Below are 21915 nucleotides of genomic sequence, written 5' to 3'. Positions count from 1 at the left end.
GAAGTTGTGTATTTATGTTATTATGTTATGTTAAGTTATATTGAATACTAATACACGATATATAAAATATTTTAAATAATTCAAGAATTTATGGCAGTTAAGATTAATCATTACTTTGTCTTTTTTTTCATGTAAGCTTTGTTATCGATATATAAAAAAAAACATTGAGTACGAAAAGTACAGCAATATCTGTACATTTTATGTATAACAAAATATTAAGAACATAAAATTACATTAGGTTATATTAAATACTAATTAAATAATGAAAAAATTTATTGAAAGTTATAGTCAATCGTCACTTTATGTTTTTTCGTGTAAACAGTTTTTGTTATCAATATATTTCAAATATTCAGCACGTGCATTAGTGTCCACAATTCTGCAATTTCAAAGATTGTTGTTTTTCTGATTGAAGATGTCCGGCAAATAAGGGCATGCAGTAATGAGGATGACAAGAAGCTGCTTGAAAACCGCAGAACGTAATCCACCGTGCCGTGACTGAAAGTGATTCCGTGAAGATTAAACGACGACGATTCATCTAATCGGCGAGCGTCGATCATCGGAAAATTGATCGATCATCGTGACGTGAAAGACTGAAGACCGCACGCGGAAAAAGGAACTTTCATTCGGTGGAGATCATGGTGTGACTCGTGTGCGGCCGATAGAAGGAATCCCTTGGGGAAGATTGACGAGGTTGTCTGGTGGTTGTGTGATTCCGGTGGTGGTCGGTTGTAGTGCTGGTATAGTGGTGCTTGATACGTAGCTGCGAGTCGGAGGCCCGTTGGCGCTCAGGCGTCGTCTTCGTCGGTTTACTCATGCTGGGAGTGCTGAAGCGGCGCTGGAAGCCATCGAAAAGGTAAGTGAACATAATCTCGGCTTATTGCCAAGAATACATTATTTATTATATCACGATACATTGAATAGACCCGTGGGCAAATACCCTCATTAAATATGACTGCAATCTAAGCATTTATAGGGAACTCAACCCTACATTCAATATAAAAATGCAGTATTTGTGTATATTTATCTGAATTGTTTCAAAGTATAACATTATCTTATATTAATATAAACAGTTGTTTACATTACTGGGTTATTAATTATATAATTTTAGCATGTAAAAAGTAAAAAGAAGATAGGCTTAAAGAAGAAGTAAATAATCTTTCTCTTATAGAAATTTTCTGATTTTAATTCCTTTCCAATACAAAGTATCACTGATATAATTTTACATTTGAATCCTTTTAACCCTAATTTGGTATTGTTATTTTTGGTTACCTTCCTTTTTGGCTAATTCTCCAGCTAGGATTTGTGAGATTCTGCAACTTTGTCACGCTACATCTCTGAACTGAATACGTATTTTTTAGCTCAAAATGTGTGAAATTTATATCTCGAAGTCAGACAAAGACAGATGAATCAAATAAATAATATTTTATTTTCAATTAATTACAATGCTTCGAAGAAATGTTATTGAAAAAATTCGCAAAAAATTTCCCACATTGGGAAAAAATTCTAAAATTTAAATTTAATCTGGGTCTTCAAATTATATTATAAAAAAGTTAAAGCAATGCAAAAAATCGCACAGGATATGTTGAACTCATGAATACCATACTAGGGTTAAATTTTGTTTTAATTATTAATTATTAACGAACGGAAAATCTGAAAATTAATAATATTTTTTTAGGAAGGCATTTTTAGCAAGTTTTTTTTCATCAATATTATTTGTTCGAAAAGTAAAAATTTTTGGAATGAAAATTCTACTTGATTTTCTCATAAGCTACTTAAAATTATTGTGCCCATCTTATTCATTTCTGGTAGAAGTTAATCTGCATTAAAAGATAATAGTTAGAAAATTGCATTGGCTTAGTTACGCACGGACTTGATTCGACTTACGATGATTTATTTATTTCCCGGAGACAAGGGTTAACTCTGGACCAATTCTGAAATTGCCCTCGGTTAACTTTGGGTTAACTCTCTGGGTCATCGCACGATGAGTCCCGCACGTACGTTAACCTTTGTGTGACGCGATATAACGAGTGATACTCAACTACAGTCGTATTTCACAACGTTGACTCTTCACTCGCTTTTTAAAGGAGAGTGGGCTCGAAATTATTTTTAACAGTCCGTGGCTTTTATGTTTCGTTCCTTTTGCGACGCGTCGAAACGCATATTCGCTAACCTTTTCTGATTTTATTATATAATGAAGAACGTCTTTACGCATACACATATATTAAAAAATATTTTATATTTGCGTTAAAACCGGCTTTTGTTACAATTTTTGTGTTGTATATTTATAAACATATCCGAGCGTTAATTTAACATTTAATTGTGTTATCTGAATATTTTATATCAAACTAATATTCTAAATTTTTTGTGCTAAAATATCACACTTTATGAGTATGTCAACAAATAACATAAAAATAATGTATTTTAAAATGTAAATTCCAAGATAAATGAAAATTTTAATTAATTTAATATATTATAGTTGTTAATTTTATTGAAGAAATTTGCTTACAAATTATATCAATGTTACATTTTTAGTATTAATTTTTTACACAATATTTATATTACTTTGTAACATATTAATTCTTATGTTAAATTAACACAAAAATTTGGGTGGAAAGCCGTTTGAGATTTGTGAAATATGTTAAAAATACAAATTTTCCAACTATTTATGCGGAATAAATTTTTTTTTCGTTTCATATATATAATTTTTTTTCATATGTAATGTGATACTTTAGTTTATATTATAGCTTATATCTTCAAAGGTAGTATCAGTTTTTTTACGTAATCGTATGACGTTATCTTTTTTGCGATATCATGTGTGATTGAAATATATATCTCGCAGATACTATATACTAATATTTGTTGATATTTAAACGTTGAGATAATTTATTATCATTATTAATGTGATATGCTTGTATTGAAACAATTCGAGACACGTAACTATGACGTGGGATAATTGGCCGTCAACATTGGCATGACAGGCGAAACGACTGTCACATGCCATATCGACAACGTGTCAACATTGCAATTGACGTTACGTTTCCGCGACTGCATGGAAGTTAAATCTCCCCTCGAGAGAGATTAATGCATCAATAGCGTCTTAAAAAAGGAAAGCAGCAAACTGCTTCGTGCAATCACCGCGCATCCTTAATGCATCTAATCCACGCGTGATAAATTATGCTAACGGTTTGTGTCACCGTGTATGTACGAGGACAACGCTATTGACAGTTGGATAAATAATTCTGTCCGACGCGTGTGATTACGCACGATCGAACGTTGCATAGCTTTACATAATGAGTCCCGTCGCGACCAATTCGAAGGAATTATCACGACACCTGCTGCATGCCAGGCCTTTAATTAATGCCCACTTTGAGTTCCCTGTATCATCAATGAGATATTAGACGGGGGAGAAAAAAAAGGGATAATACCGAATGTGTGGCATGATAATGCAGCATCGAAAATTGTGACATTGAATGTAAATTTTCTCATGTATGGCCGACGCATATCACGATTATAATAAGATTTCTATTTCTCCTCTATCGCACGTTATCAATATTTCCATAGTCTGAGCGCAATTACTGTTGATTGATAACCCGAAGCAGATACATCACGGCTCTTTATTAAATGTTACTGCAATCTCCGCGGGAGCTGTCTGCTCGATGGAGTATCTGCGGATGCTTCCAAGTTTCCTGAAGTCAATGCACTTCCGATGTTCTTTCTTCTTCGAAATGTTAAATTGATATTCAAATAATCCACTTTCATGAGAAATTCATTCTTAGTATTAGGTGTTGGAATTAATTCGTAGCGTTTTTAATGAAAGAATGTTATTTATTTCACATGAGCATTAAAAAATACATTAATGAAAGTACTTCCCATCACTTGTAAAACGCTACGAATTAATTCCAACACCTAATAGAATACAGGACTAGAAATATCGCGTTAAAGCGATAGCTGAGAATGCGATTTAGAATTGAATATATTAGAAAATACAAAAAAAAGATAGAATTAATATCTTACTTTTCGAAATGCAGCTTTTCTTAGATTTACAATGCGATTACAAAACTACTTAAATAATGTTTAGTTGGAAAATTGATAAATTTAATACAATTTGCATGTAAACGATCTACGTAATATAAAATGAAACTAGGAAATAAATATTATATACCGCGTGTTGCATCAACATATTGATCAGTATGTCAACTATTTTATAAATGTAATGCCTACTAGAGAGACATTACATTTATAAAGTGTAATCAATCGATTAATTTTATAAATGTAATATCTGCTAGAAAAGATATTATATTTATAAAATAATCTGACATACATATTGATCAATATGTTGATGTAACACGTACAAAATTAATTTAAGAAAATGTAACTTTGATTTTTATAAGCAGATTGTGTGAAAGCATATTTTTCCAGTAAAATTAACCTTTGTAATATGTAAATATGTATGTATGTATATTTTATTCATTTATCTTACAATTTGTTTTAAAATTATTTTTGTGTTATTTGTTTACTTACTCATAAATTGTATTATTTTAACATTAAGAAATATTGAATGTCAATTTAACACAAAGTATTCAAATAACACAATCATATTATGTTAAATTAATACGCTAAAAATTTAATACAAAAATGTGAACAAGGACCGGTTTAATATATATGGAAAATATTTTTTTATCTATTAAACAAATTTTAAGGAAGTTATGAAAAAATAACGATTTTATTATACTTTTGTTACAATATCAGCGATATTAAAAGCGAGTATTGATATTTCCATTTCTAATTCTTCACGATCTTACTTCTTGCGTAAATACTACGAACATATACACACACACACACACAACACACACACACACACACACACACACACACATATATATGTGTGTGTGTGTATGCACATAAAGTCATTATCGAGCCACCATCTTTGCCGAGATAGAGTGGAAACACGCGGGGAAAACAGCGGGTAGCAGGAAATTTATGGCGCCGACCGGGATTAGTTACACGAAGTGCGCTTTTCGAGGCAACTTTTCTGAAGCTCGACGGCAATTAATTTGCGCGCGGTTGCGAGTCCACGTCGGCACGCAGGAATTTACGCGCACGACATTCGCGAATGCGCGCACTGTGAGAGAGAGAGGAAGTTACGCGGCGGCGGCGAGCTAATTTTAGAAGTATCACCACGACCGATCTTTTCTTCGCGGGAGCATAACCGCTTAACAGCTCCGCTAGAATGTAGCTACGCTCTTATGATCTTGTCTTTTCGTTTTTGCGTAAAGAGGATTGCGGAGGAATGCGTTTTAAAATTTATTGTGACATTGCTTGACATCGAGGCATATTAGTGTGGCATAATAGTTTCTAAAGTTGATGCGATTAATTTGAGATGCCCGAAAAGAAATAGTTGCTTAACTTAATTAACTTGATTAACGCTAATTAACACGATCACCTCTGCGTCTATAATATTGAAAGATTATATGATCAGAACACGTAAGAGAATAAGAGAAACTCAATATTAATATTTATTATTAAATATTAATGTTAGTTTTTACAGAAACGTTTTTCATTGTTTGATATTTTTTTTCTTAATAAACTTGAAGTAATTTTTTTCTTAATGGAATGTTAATTTCAGGACATTGCAGGAGATTTTTTATTTTTTTAATTTTTAAGTTTAAATTTTAGCATTAAGTAAATTTTCATCTTCAATTTGAAAAATTGAAATTTGTACAGTGTTACTTTTTTTTTATATGTCTAAAACATAACATATTTTTCATCATTTTTCATAACATTTTATCTAAGAAGAAAGTATGCCTCAAGTTTATGAAAAAAATTTGGCTCTAACATTTTATGTAATTTCTGTGAAACGTAATTTCTATGCAAATTTTATTTACGGTAACGTTTCATTGTATAGACTAAAAATTGACACTTGAAATTGTATTAGTTTGCTGATAATATCGGTTAGCAGGGAGTTAAATACATTTTCAACAAACAGACTTTCTACCGTCGATTTGCGGGGAATGCGTGGAAAATAGAAGCCGAAGCAGAAAGTCCCGAGTGCTAATGAAATTACGTTTGTCGGATGCTCGAGGGGGCCATTAGCACTTAAGATTTTACCAGAGTAGTCACACACGCGGGATAAATCGAGACTGGTTTAGACGCGGGACTGATGCTCGAATGGGTAGCAAACGAAGTGGAAAACAGCGCGTTTTCAAATGGCTTAACCCTTCGTGAGTTTGTATTGAGATATATTTGATAATGGTTTATGAGATTTGTATTGTAACAATAATATATATATATAATATTTTTGCATAAATTTAGAATGAAATTCGAACCGATGTAAAGTCAATGGAAACCCCGGATGTAAATGTTATACACAGTTGGAAAATTTGTGTGAAATTTAATATATTTCATATGTTTCAAACGATCTATTTAAATTTTGGTTAATTTAATACAAAATGAATATAAAATATTATGTTATTATAATATTTAATATTTAATATTTTTCTCAGTATTAAAACAACACAATTTATGAATAAATGCATAAATAACGTAAAAATAATGTAGTTTTAAAATAAATTTTAAGATAAATGAATAAAATGTACATGTTAATTTAAGGGACATTATTAGAAATGTTAAATATTAATGTAACACAAAATATTCAAAAATAATATATTATGTAAAAATAACAAAATTAAAAATTTAACATAAAAATTTTAACAAACATCGATTTTAACACAAGCACAAAATGTTTTTACTGTGTATAGATGCACAAGCATACTGTATCTATTTTTTTTTAAAGAAAATTTAATCATTGATATAAAATACAGGGTGGGCCATCTATTGGTACGTTTTTAAAAATGCGATCAAATGAGCATACATTGATATTTTTTATTAATTTTTTTTTTGTTGTGAAGCTAAAAGTATCCGCGTCAAGAATGAAAAACGATTTCGTTCATGTGGCTCCCTCTACTGGCCTTACAGTATGCCATTCGGTCACCCCAATTATTAATGACATTTTGGACTACCTCGGCGCCAATTTCACTCAAAACAGTCGTAATATAATGTCATCCACTAACATCCCTTTCTCACGAACTTTCCTCACCAATTTGCGTATAGCTCCTTCGGTGGGTGCTCTATCACGACCCATATTTCTTTTCAAAATTCGTACAGTTTCGGCGACACAGCACTGACTTTGAAAATAAGTTTTTAAAATTTCAAAACGCTCTTCAAGAGAAAACATGTTGTTTCGTGCCGCGGACGGTATGACTAATAAACTGTCAAAATTTCGGGTCTGTAGCTCGTTCGGTGTTGCCATACGACGAAATTCAAAAACGTACCAATAGATGGCCCACCCTGTACATCTTTAATGTGGAGAGTTTGATTCAATTCTATTTTGGTTTCAATTTATTTGCAATAAGCGCCTTGTAACTGTATCTTTCGATTCATTGTAAAATACTACGGATGATTGTAACTTTGATAAGAATTTAATATCGACTGATTTTTCGAAATTCTCTTCACAAAGGATCACAAAGGATAGACAAGCTTTCGATCCTTCTTTTGTTTTCGCTTTGAAATCGCGTTCCATGTTCCGTTCGCAGTTTGATACGTGTTTATACAACGAGTCGACGTTCGTTTGGACCATCGCTTGTGAAAATCTGGCTACGCACGTTTCGAGCCACGTTTTTGTTTTCGAATCACGCACGCATTCAGACGCATCACGGTATATCAAGCGCGTATGCGTTGACTGAACTCAAGGGTCTGTTAAAAATTTTCGACGTCCTGCACGAATAATTATCGCAACAGGATATTTATTATTATTATTAACATTCGATTTTTTCCAACGCATTAGTTACAAACATAAGTTTAAAAGCAGAAATTAGTTTAAAAATACATTTTAATTCAGAATAGCTTAATATATTTATGAAAATTTATGTAATAAAAATTAGGATTATTTCCGGCAATTTCATTTTACATTTTTTATATATATCTTTTCAGTTATACAATTCAGCTTAAAATAATTATTTCTACCAATTCTCTCTCTTTTTCTCTCTCTCTCTCTCAAATTGTTCTCAAATATAGCATATTAACATTTTTGGAAGGTAATGACAGGACCAGATCAATCAATATAAAGTCAATGTACTTTCTGAAACAGATAGAGTAGCATTTTTTCAAAGATACACTGGATATAAGATAAAACTTTCTATAAAATTACTCAATACGCTAATTACGTTTTGCATATTTTGCGAGTTTTAATACAACATGATATTATATTTCTAATTATGTTATGAAGTATAATTATATAGGAACAAAAAGTTAAATCTCCAATTGTCATTTCCGTTTTATTAACAAACAATCATTCTTAAAGAGTTATGTAGTTTTTGCACTTATTAATACTATATTAAGCCTTATGTCCACACTGAAAAAACTAAATCTTGATAATAGCTATTAAATGTTGAGTAATATAATTTCATATATTTGGTTAATATAACCAAATATATATATATAATTTTATTTTTCTAAATACATAGTAAGTTACTAAACGGTTGATTATTTTATTATGTTTGATAATACTTACAATTAGTAAAAAAAGTACAATTAGTATTTAAAAAAGTAAAATTTTTTTGGTTACATTAACTGAATTACCTTTGATTAGAATTATTTCACTTAACATTTGGTTGGTATTGCCAGACTCTTTTTTACAATATGGTACTAGAAATCTTTTCAAGATCTTGACAGAAAATTATCAAATTGAACGTTTGAAAAATTCAGTCACATTATCATGCAATAGATCAATTCTCCGTCTAAAATATTGAACAAATTTTTAGCGTTTTTTTTACAAGGCTTTAGAGAGCAAATTTAAATCTACACATGATTAAAAATACTTTAGATTTGACTATTAATGTTTTTAATTGTTTTCAATCTTTATAAATATTACGATATACGAACTATTAAAGTTTGTGTAATCTATTTAGATTTAATAGAAGCTATGCTATAAATAATTTCAATTAAACAGAGTATACTGGTAATAACAAGCAGTGCATTAATCATGTTGACAATTAATACACTTAGATCAATTCTGTAATTAAATTTCTACCATTCCGAATCATCCTGTTGATTTATGTTCTTCAGAATGACATGAAATTAGTAATTTCGCTCTCGAGAATGAAACAACGATGTGTAAGTACACGCAAAATCATTTACCAAACGCGCGCTAACTATACTTAATTGATTACCGTATGATCAAAGATTTTGTATGAACGTATGGGATATATCTTATTTCATTTTTTCGTGACAATCACGTTTGAATTGTTGTAATTGTTTGCGTAAAATAATTGTTCTTTAAGAGGGAGATTTGACGCCAGAAACTTATAGCGTTTTCTCTTGGGATACACTGAGTGTAACCTCGCACTACATCAGTTGTAAGTGCTGCATCAGTGTTGCACTACACAAGTGTATATACACCATGGTGTACTACTTCATGCTATCATGTTTAATTCTGTTGCTGGTTGACTTCCATTTTCAAAATTTTAATATCACTGGCTCTACACCGTCTCTTTGAGATCGTGTAGCAAAACCCCTTCGTGCATAAAATTTGCACAACACTATATAGCCACGGAAACACGTTACACTGAATGAGTTCGCCTATCATTAGCCAAAGAAACACGCTACACTGTCTGAGTGTTGCACTAGTGGGCGATAGTGTAATCAAGAGCTATTATTCTTATTTTCATTTAAAAGAATAGATAGTAGAGAAAAGAAGCAAAGAAAAAAGTAAATAAATGTAAAACTTCGTACGTAACCGTATAAAAGTCAATCTTTGCACAATTTCGTTTTATAAAATCTTAAAATAAGTCTTAGTCTTTAAAAAAAATCTTTTGTTCGGATTTTTGCAATCTTTAGATATTATTTCACAAAAAAGAAACACGTTGTATTAATGGAATTTTTATTTTATTATGTAACATTAAATATCTCGTTCTATTCAATTATTTATTTAATTTTTATGTTAAAATAAGACCGACAAACTCAAATTTTAACTCTTCTTTCTACTTTACAATGCATCCCATATTTTGCTCCGAATTAAGAATATGATTATAAATTGTCCCGCTTTTATATGTAAAAATAATAAGTGTGAAATACAATTTTTAATTAACGTGATTTTTAATTTAAAAATCTATATATTATTTATAAAATACAGTCAGTAAAAAATGAGGTAGAAAAGTACAATTTTAAAAAATAAAATGTAATTTCGTAATTTTTGTTATCTCATGTGGTATACATTAAGTATTATTAGTTATTTACAAATATAATACAATAATGTGATATTATTCATATGTTTCATTAACAATTATAAAAGAATATTTATCAATTAAAATTTAATTATCATAATTAATATTAAATTTTTTTATATATTATATGTTCCTCTTTCTTTCTTAAAAAAATATAAAAAAATTTAATATTAATTATCGTAATTAAATTTTAATTGATAAATATTCTTTTATAATTGTTCTAATATTATACATAATTACATATACATAACATTTTGTTAAACTTTCAATGAAACTTTCAGTGTTAACTTTTCATGAATCTCACTCTGAAGAATAAAATTTTTTTTACTCTTAAAAATTAAAAATTGAATAAAAAATAATTCTTTTTCAAGATTCGCTCAATTTCAGTCTTTAGAATGAGATTTCACTCCCAAAGATAGTATCTTGATTTGAAATTTTTCGAGCTTGGAATTTTCTGATGCCAGTGTAAGTCTTTCAATTAGTTTCTCGAATGAAAACGAAGCGAATTGTGGCATGAAACGGTGGAACGCAAGGACGACGAAAATTGCAGAACTGACCGACTACGAGAATAGTTTTTGGCGTACGATAGAGGATGGGTATATAGGTTACAGAAAATGTAAATTATGCGAGAGAGGAAGGTACCTACATCGAGTGAGCGATGTCTCGACGAGTCGGTTCATCGTTGCTCTTTCTCATCGGAAGACTCTCTACAGTATAGTATGTCGACGACATAGCATAGTAAACGAATTTGATGGCACATCTTGCGTCTGCAAAATAGCATGCTAAAATGAACGCATTACAAATATGAGGAAAAATTCCCGTACGCTTATTTTCATAATCGCTCTTTAGATAGATATTTTGAGAAAATTTTTTTACATATTTCCATGCAATATTAATTTTTTGTAATTATAGATGTATGATAATAGTCTCGTGCTATTGTAAGTTTTATGTCAAACTCACAGTAGAGGAAAGTTATAGCAGAGAAAGGTCTCTTAAACAAACACTTTCTTATTTCTCAAAAACTGCTAAAAACATTATCTGTTTAGATAATTAAATAAAAACTTATAATTTATTTATTTATAGTTTGTTGCTATATAAAATCAGCTAAAAATGAATATCTACTATAAATAGGAAATTCTTATGTAAAACAAAATAATATTTAATTGATTTCTCTAATATCAAAATAATGAAATAAACTTGTAATACGGGCAAATGAGAGTATTTTTATATAATTACTGTGCGTCAAATTAACAATGTAATTTGTCATTCTACGAACCGATGATTAAATTCATCTTAATTGTTTCTCGAATATTTTGGCTCCTTTCGAGCCATCTTCAGCGAACTTATTAATGTGTATTGAGCATGTTCAGAGACAAAGTCTTCAAAAAAACAATATAAGCCGAATGAGCCTCTTCCAACTTCCTCATTCGAAGACCATTCTTTCGACTTTGTTCTTCATGTCATGTATGCATTCACTCTCAATGTAATTGTTGTTAAAACAATTAAAATGTTTTACATTTTTTGTCCGCCACGTACCTATCATAAAGTCTCATTTCTGACTGATTTCCAACAAGCTTCAGACAGTAATGTAAATTATTACGATTTTTTTTGCAAATTGCGTAGTTTAAATAATAGTGACTATGTTATTGATAATATTATATCGATTTAAGTTGATTCTACATTCGCATCGTAGCATCGCAAGCATTACAGTTCAATCAATGTCAAGCTGCTCGACTCTGATTGGACTGCAATACTTGCGATGCTGTAATGCTAAAGCCTGTTCTACAATATCTCCAAGCCGTGTAAGCTGTAAAAAATTAATCAGTCATAGTTGATTATTCTTTTCGTATTCAACTATAATTGGCTAATTTCTTACGACTTACGATTTACGATCCTATTGTAAAATAGGTATAAAAGCCATTGTGCATAAAAGTTTTAGTTGTAAACGTAAGACTATAAAAAGCGACAAATTGATTAGCTACTGTCGAGGCAAGCGATATGTCACATGATTGATCATAAGGCGTTAATCGCAATCTTTCGACGAAACGGAATCTTGCGATTATGATCATGGCTTTGAGGTTATGATGTTTCACTCGCATTGATTCTGCGCACAAGACGCGTCAATGCTTGCAGGCCCGACGCAGTAATCAATTTATGGCTTTTTATGATCTTACGGTTACGATTAAAACTTTTATGTACAATGGCTTTAATGTAGAACCAGGATTAAATATTTATAGCTTTCTAAATCAGTTTTATTTATATTTTTCTTCTTATTTTTTTCATGATATAATTTCAAATATGAAATCGGGATGCGGCATATCTCTATAAAACAGATTATAAGCTAACTTAATCTTTATAATATTGCATTAACTATATAACGTTAGATAATCTTATTGGAGCTGAAGACAATTATGTATTTATGGAAAAATTTTCAAAAAAGAAATTGCTGTGTTATATTTGCGTCTTGCAGAACAACATAAGATATGCACATAAATCTACAAAAAATCAAATAATAGAAAACGCCAACACTGTCAAAGTTAGATGTTTTGAATAATATAATATATTTTTTATTAAATCAATTTATTTCGGATATGATTGCGCGCTGATAATTTTTCGTACTTTCAACACAACATCTGAAACGCTAATAATCCTTCTAAATTAAATTAGAAAAACTGTAAAGAACTTATTGCAAGAAATATTATCTCAGTCAGGGTTCGAACTTGAGACTTTTCGACCATTTATATACAAAAAATGTTTTATATCAAAGTGAAAATATTCTAGAAAATCTTATATAAATACATTCACGAAGATATTTTGTACAGATGACTTCTGTGAAAGAAAAAGAATAGGAATATATTACTGTCTACAGTTTTAGAGCTTATTTTATCAGACGCTCATTTTTGCTTATCTTACAAAAAAGTTAACTATTGCAAAATTGCAAACAGTATAAAGTTATAAAAACTGCCATATTATTTGATACAAGATACTTTCTAGTTTATATTTATGTTTCCAAAATTTTATTTTTAGCTTTTGTTTAAGAAATATTACCTATAAATAGAATGTCGGTGTCAATGATATTTCTTTCTTTTATCCTTTTTTCATATTAATAAAAAATTTAATTTGGAGTTAGTTAATATTCATTAGATCGTGGTTGTATTTTTTTTTAAAATAAATTTCAGCATAATTTTTTGCTTTGTACTCTCAGATACATTTGTACAGGGTGGGCCATCTATTGGTACGTTTTTGAATTTCGTCGTATGGCAACACCGAACGAGCTACAGACCCGAAATTTTGACAGTTTATTAGTCATACCGTCCGCGGCACGAAACAACATGTTTTCTCTTGAAGAGCGTTTTGAAATTTTAAAAACTTATTTTCAAAGTCAGTGCTGTGTCGCCGAAACTGTACGAATTTTGAAAAGAAATATGGGTCGTGATAGAGCACCCACCGAAGGAGCTATACGCAAATTGGTGAGGAAAGTTCGTGAGAAAGGGATGTTAGTGGATGACATTATATTACGACTGTTTTGAGTGAAATTGGCGCCGAGGTAGTCCAAAATGTCATTAATAATTGGGGTGACCGAATGGCATACTGTAAGGCCAGTAGAGGGAGCCACATGAACGAAATCGTTTTTCATTCTTGACGCGGATACTTTTAGCTTCACAACAAAAAAAAAATTAATAAAAAATATCAATGTATGCTCATTTGATCGCATTTTTAAAAACGTACCAATAGATGGCCCACCCTGTAGAATTGAATCAAACTCTCCACATTAAAGATGTACAGGGTGGGCCATCTATTGGTACGTTTTTGAATTTCGTCGTATGGCAACACCGAACGAGCTACAGACCCGAAATTTTGACAGTTTATTAGTCATACCGTCCGCGGCACGAAACAACATGTTTTCTCTTGAAGAGCGTTTTGAAATTTTAAAAACTTATTTTCAAAGTCAGTGCTGTGTCGCCGAAACTGTACGAATTTTGAAAAGAAATATGGGTCGTGATAGAGCACCCACCGAAGGAGCTATACGCAAATTGGTGAGGAAAGTTCGTGAGAAAGGGATGTTAGTGGATGACATTATATTACGACTGTTTTGAGTGAAATTGGCGCCGAGGTAGTCCAAAATGTCATTAATAATTGGGGTGACCGAATGGCATACTGTAAGGCCAGTAGAGGGAGCCACATGAACGAAATCGTTTTTCATTCTTGACGCGGATACTTTTAGCTTCACAACAAAAAAAAAATTAATAAAAAATATCAATGTATGCTCATTTGATCGCATTTTTAAAAACGTACCAATAGATGGCCCACCCTGTATTTTGGTTTCAATTTATTTGCAATAAGCGCCTTGTAACTGTATCTTTCGATTCATTGTAAAATACTACGGATGATTGTAACTTTGATAAGAATTTAATATCGACTGATTTTTCGAAATTCTCTTCACAAAGGATCACAAAGGATAGACAAGCTTTCGATCCTTCTTTTGTTTTCGCTTTGAAATCGCGTTCCATGTTCCGTTCGCAGTTTGATACGTGTTTATACAACGAGTCGACGTTCGTTTGGACCATCGCTTGTGAAAATCTGGCTACGCACGTTTCGAGCCACGTTTTTGTTTTCGAATCACGCACGCATTCAGACGCATCACGGTATATCAAGCGCGTATGCGTTGACTGAACTCAAGGGTCTGTTAAAAATTTTCGACGTCCTGCACGAATAATTATCGCAACAGGATATTTATTATTATTATTAACATTCGATTTTTTCCAACGCATTAGTTACAAACATAAGTTTAAAAGCAGAAATTAGTTTAAAAATACATTTTAATTCAGAATAGCTTAATATATTTATGAAAATTTATGTAATAAAAATTAGGATTATTTCCGGCAATTTCATTTTACATTTTTTATATATATCTTTTCAGTTATACAATTCAGCTTAAAATAATTATTTCTACCAATTCTCTCTCTTTTTCTCTCTCTCTCTCTCAAATTGTTCTCAAATATAGCATATTAACATTTTTGGAAGGTAATGACAGGACCAGATCAATCAATATAAAGTCAATGTACTTTCTGAAACAGATAGAGTAGCATTTTTTCAAAGATACACTGGATATAAGATAAAACTTTCTATAAAATTACTCAATACGCTAATTACGTTTTGCATATTTTGCGAGTTTTAATACAACATGATATTATATTTCTAATTATGTTATGAAGTATAATTATATAGGAACAAAAAGTTAAATCTCCAATTGTCATTTCCGTTTTATTAACAAACAATCATTCTTAAAGAGTTATGTAGTTTTTGCACTTATTAATACTATATTAAGCCTTATGTCCACACTGAAAAAACTAAATCTTGATAATAGCTATTAAATGTTGAGTAATATAATTTCATATATTTGGTTAATATAACCAAATATATATATATAATTTTATTTTTCTAAATACATAGTAAGTTACTAAACGGTTGATTATTTTATTATGTTTGATAATACTTACAATTAGTAAAAAAAGTACAATTAGTATTTAAAAAAGTAAAATTTTTTTGGTTACATTAACTGAATTACCTTTGATTAGAATTATTTCACTTAACATTTGGTTGGTATTGCCAGACTCTTTTTTACAATATGGTACTAGAAATCTTTTCAAGATCTTGACAGAAAATTATCAAATTGAACGTTTGAAAAATTCAGTCACATTATCATGCAATAGATCAATTCTCCGTCTAAAATATTGAACAAATTTTTAGCGTTTTTTTTACAAGGCTTTAGAGAGCAAATTTAAATCTACACATGATTAAAAATACTTTAGATTTGACTATTAATGTTTTTAATTGTTTTCAATCTTTATAAATATTACGATATACGAACTATTAAAGTTTGTGTAATCTATTTAGATTTAATAGAAGCTATGCTATAAATAATTTCAATTAAACAGAGTATACTGGTAATAACAAGCAGTGCATTAATCATGTTGACAATTAATACACTTAGATCAATTCTGTAATTAAATTTCTACCATTCCGAATCATCCTGTTGATTTATGTTCTTCAGAATGACATGAAATTAGTAATTTCGCTCTCGAGAATGAAACAACGATGTGTAAGTACACGCAAAATCATTTACCAAACGCGCGCTAACTATACTTAATTGATTACCGTATGATCAAAGATTTTGTATGAACGTATGGGATATATCTTATTTCATTTTTTCGTGACAATCACGTTTGAATTGTTGTAATTGTTTGCGTAAAATAATTGTTCTTTAAGAGGGAGATTTGACGCCAGAAACTTATAGCGTTTTCTCTTGGGATACACTGAGTGTAACCTCGCACTACATCAGTTGTAAGTGCTGCATCAGTGTTGCACTACACAAGTGTATATACACCATGGTGTACTACTTCATGCTATCATGTTTAATTCTGTTGCTGGTTGACTTCCATTTTCAAAATTTTAATATCACTGGCTCTACACCGTCTCTTTGAGATCGTGTAGCAAAACCCCTTCGTGCATAAAATTTGCACAACACTATATAGCCACGGAAACACGTTACACTGAATGAGTTCGCCTATCATTAGCCAAAGAAACACGCTACACTGTCTGAGTGTTGCACTAGTGGGCGATAGTGTAATCAAGAGCTATTATTCTTATTTTCATTTAAAAGAATAGATAGTAGAGAAAAGAAGCAAAGAAAAAAGTAAATAAATGTAAAACTTCGTACGTAACCGTATAAAAGTCAATCTTTGCACAATTTCGTTTTATAAAATCTTAAAATAAGTCTTAGTCTTTAAAAAAAATCTTTTGTTCGGATTTTTGCAATCTTTAGATATTATTTCACAAAAAAGAAACACGTTGTATTAATGGAATTTTTATTTTATTATGTAACATTAAATATCTCGTTCTATTCAATTATTTATTTAATTTTTATGTTAAAATAAGACCGACAAACTCAAATTTTAACTCTTCTTTCTACTTTACAATGCATCCCATATTTTGCTCCGAATTAAGAATATGATTATAAATTGTCCCGCTTTTATATGTAAAAATAATAAGTGTGAAATACAATTTTTAATTAACGTGATTTTTTAATTTAAAAATCTATATATTATTTATAAAATACAGTCAGTAAAAAATGAGGTAGAAAAGTACAATTTTAAAAAATAAAATGTAATTTCGTAATTTTTGTTATCTCATGTGGTATACATTAAGTATTATTAGTTATTTACAAATATAATACAATAATGTGATATTATTCATATGTTTCATTAACAATTATAAAAGAATATTTATCAATTAAAATTTAATTATCATAATTAATATTAAATTTTTTTATATATTATATGTTCCTCTTTCTTTCTTAAAAAAATATAAAAAAATTTAATATTAATTATCGTAATTAAATTTTAATTGATAAATATTCTTTTATAATTGTTCTAATATTATACATAATTACATATACATAACATTTTGTTAAACTTTCAATGAAACTTTCAGTGTTAACTTTTCATGAATCTCACTCTGAAGAATAAAATTTTTTTTACTCTTAAAAATTAAAAATTGAATAAAAAATAATTCTTTTTCAAGATTCGCTCAATTTCAGTCTTTAGAATGAGATTTCACTCCCAAAGATAGTATCTTGATTTGAAATTTTTCGAGCTTGGAATTTTCTGATGCCAGTGTAAGTCTTTCAATTAGTTTCTCGAATGAAAACGAAGCGAATTGTGGCATGAAACGGTGGAACGCAAGGACGACGAAAATTGCAGAACTGACCGACTACGAGAATAGTTTTTGGCGTACGATAGAGGATGGGTATATAGGTTACAGAAAATGTAAATTATGCGAGAGAGGAAGGTACCTACATCGAGTGAGCGATGTCTCGACGAGTCGGTTCATCGTTGCTCTTTCTCATCGGAAGACTCTCTACAGTATAGTATGTCGACGACATAGCATAGTAAACGAATTTGATGGCACATCTTGCGTCTGCAAAATAGCATGCTAAAATGAACGCATTACAAATATGAGGAAAAATTCCCGTACGCTTATTTTCATAATCGCTCTTTAGATAGATATTTTGAGAAAATTTTTTTACATATTTCCATGCAATATTAATTTTTTGTAATTATAGATGTATGATAATAGTCTCGTGCTATTGTAAGTTTTATGTCAAACTCACAGTAGAGGAAAGTTATAGCAGAGAAAGGTCTCTTAAACAAACACTTTCTTATTTCTCAAAAACTGCTAAAAACATTATCTGTTTAGATAATTAAATAAAAACTTATAATTTATTTATTTATAGTTTGTTGCTATATAAAATCAGCTAAAAATGAATATCTACTATAAATAGGAAATTCTTATGTAAAACAAAATAATATTTAATTGATTTCTCTAATATCAAAATAATGAAATAAACTTGTAATACGGGCAAATGAGAGTATTTTTATATAATTACTGTGCGTCAAATTAACAATGTAATTTGTCATTCTACGAACCGATGATTAAATTCATCTTAATTGTTTCTCGAATATTTTGGCTCCTTTCGAGCCATCTTCAGCGAACTTATTAATGTGTATTGAGCATGTTCAGAGACAAAGTCTTCAAAAAAACAATATAAGCCGAATGAGCCTCTTCCAACTTCCTCATTCGAAGACCATTCTTTCGACTTTGTTCTTCATGTCATGTATGCATTCACTCTCAATGTAATTGTTGTTAAAACAATTAAAATGTTTTACATTTTTTGTCCGCCACGTACCTATCATAAAGTCTCATTTCTGACTGATTTCCAACAAGCTTCAGACAGTAATGTAAATTATTACGATTTTTTTTGCAAATTGCGTAGTTTAAATAATAGTGACTATGTTATTGATAATATTATATCGATTTAAGTTGATTCTACATTCGCATCGTAGCATCGCAAGCATTACAGTTCAATCAATGTCAAGCTGCTCGACTCTGATTGGACTGCAATACTTGCGATGCTGTAATGCTAAAGCCTGTTCTACAATATCTCCAAGCCGTGTAAGCTGTAAAAAATTAATCAGTCATAGTTGATTATTCTTTTCGTATTCAACTATAATTGGCTAATTTCTTACGACTTACGATTTACGATCCTATTGTAAAATAGGTATAAAAGCCATTGTGCATAAAAGTTTTAGTTGTAAACGTAAGACTATAAAAAGCGACAAATTGATTAGCTACTGTCGAGGCAAGCGATATGTCACATGATTGATCATAAGGCGTTAATCGCAATCTTTCGACGAAACGGAATCTTGCGATTATGATCATGGCTTTGAGGTTATGATGTTTCACTCGCATTGATTCTGCGCACAAGACGCGTCAATGCTTGCAGGCCCGACGCAGTAATCAATTTATGGCTTTTTATGATCTTACGGTTACGATTAAAACTTTTATGTACAATGGCTTTAATGTAGAACCAGGATTAAATATTTATAGCTTTCTAAATCAGTTTTATTTATATTTTTCTTCTTATTTTTTTCATGATATAATTTCAAATATGAAATCGGGATGCGGCATATCTCTATAAAACAGATTATAAGCTAACTTAATCTTTATAATATTGCATTAACTATATAACGTTAGATAATCTTATTGGAGCTGAAGACAATTATGTATTTATGGAAAAATTTTCAAAAAAGAAATTGCTGTGTTATATTTGCGTCTTGCAGAACAACATAAGATATGCACATAAATCTACAAAAAATCAAATAATAGAAAACGCCAACACTGTCAAAGTTAGATGTTTTGAATAATATAATATATTTTTTATTAAATCAATTTATTTCGGATATGATTGCGCGCTGATAATTTTTCGTACTTTCAACACAACATCTGAAACGCTAATAATCCTTCTAAATTAAATTAGAAAAACTGTAAAGAACTTATTGCAAGAAATATTATCTCAGTCAGGGTTCGAACTTGAGACTTTTCGACCATTTATATACAAAAATGTTTTATATCAAAGTGAAAATATTCTAGAAAATCTTATATAAATACATTCACGAAGATATTTTGTACAGATGACTTCTGTGAAAGAAAAAGAATAGGAATATATTACTGTCTACAGTTTTAGAGCTTATTTTATCAGACGCTCATTTTTGCTTATCTTACAAAAAAGTTAACTATTGCAAAATTGCAAACAGTATAAAGTTATAAAAACTGCCATATTATTTGATACAAGATACTTTCTAGTTTATATTTATGTTTCCAAAATTTTATTTTTAGCTTTTGTTTAAGAAATATTACCTATAAATAGAATGTCGGTGTCAATGATATTTCTTTCTTTTATCCTTTTTTCATATTAATAAAAAATTTAATTTGGAGTTAGTTAATATTCATTAGATCGTGGTTGTATTTTTTTTTAAAATAAATTTCAGCATAATTTTTTGCTTTGTACTCTCAGATACATTTGTACAGGGTGGGCCATCTATTGGTACGTTTTTGAATTTCGTCGTATGGCAACACCGAACGAGCTACAGACCCGAAATTTTGACAGTTTATTAGTCATACCGTCCGCGGCACGAAACAACATGTTTTCTCTTGAAGAGCGTTTTGAAATTTTAAAAACTTATTTTCAAAGTCAGTGCTGTGTCGCCGAAACTGTACGAATTTTGAAAAGAAATATGGGTCGTGATAGAGCACCCACCGAAGGAGCTATACGCAAATTGGTGAGGAAAGTTCGTGAGAAAGGGATGTTAGTGGATGACATTATATTACGACTGTTTTGAGTGAAATTGGCGCCGAGGTAGTCCAAAATGTCATTAATAATTGGGGTGACCGAATGGCATACTGTAAGGCCAGTAGAGGGAGCCACATGAACGAAATCGTTTTTCATTCTTGACGCGGATACTTTTAGCTTCACAACAAAAAAAAAAATTAATAAAAAATATCAATGTATGCTCATTTGATCGCATTTTTAAAAACGTACCAATAGATGGCCCACCCTGTACGTCGCCTGGTTTCGCATAAAATTCGTCCTTCCTTTTTTCTAAAAATATATTAGTGAGCCGACTATATTGTCGAATCTGTGGCTTTTCGTTAAGAATAAATGAACCGTCGAGAAATTGGAATTCACGACTTGCGTGGGCGTTCTGCATCGACTAATCTGCTAATTGGAGGACGTAGAGATACACAGCAAATTGGGATAATACAGAGCAAACGGCAACGATGACGACTATAAATACCAACATTGCGCGGGTGCACCACCTTCCACGGTTTCTGCCGGCCGGCTGGTTCACCGCACTTACGTACAGGGTGTTCCATCGACGAGATTTATGACGCCGATTATACTGACGGCTAATGAATACACGAGTGATAGCCCCATTTAGAACTTTTTGATCGAACTATGAATCCGTAAGCATGTCAGCAAATTTACGAGCTCGTCGTCCCTCTACGAGATGCATTCTATTTTATAAATCTGTTAACATGACTCAATCCGGAGCAGTTAGTAGACGATTATCCTGCGTTGCTACATCATTTTCTAATATAAGAAATATATCTTTCTATCTTTAAAATAAAATATTGAGAATTCAATAAATGCTTCGTGAGTATTGCTGCAAATTGCAGCACGTGAATTGTACAAGTGAGTAACCCTTCGATGTTACTCGTTGCGTGACGAGGG

At 30.6% G+C, this 21915-nt stretch overlaps 1 protein-coding gene across 5 annotated transcripts in view; it reads left to right on the top strand.

The window, feature by feature from the left end:
* LOC105143172 (uncharacterized) overlaps positions 1 to 21915 on the top strand; it is a 422981-nt gene that overhangs the window by 6410 nt on the left and 394656 nt on the right. For all 5 annotated transcript variants that reach the window (XM_087411822.1, XM_087411820.1, XM_011051259.2 and 2 more), the window contains exon 2: positions 413 to 853. In XM_087411822.1, the coding sequence (XP_087267948.1) occupies positions 813 to 853 (41 nt within the window). In that variant the 5' untranslated portion in view covers positions 413 to 812. The remainder of the gene's footprint in view (positions 1 to 412; positions 854 to 21915) is intronic.

This window comes from Acromyrmex echinatior, chromosome 12 (genome assembly GCF_024713525.1).
Source record: "Acromyrmex echinatior isolate Ae372 chromosome 12, ASM2471352v2, whole genome shotgun sequence".
NCBI classification, from domain to species: Eukaryota; Metazoa; Arthropoda; class Insecta; order Hymenoptera; family Formicidae; genus Acromyrmex; species Acromyrmex echinatior.
The sequence above is the reverse complement of the archived record's forward strand: the minus strand, read 5'-3'. Positions and strand labels throughout refer to the sequence as shown.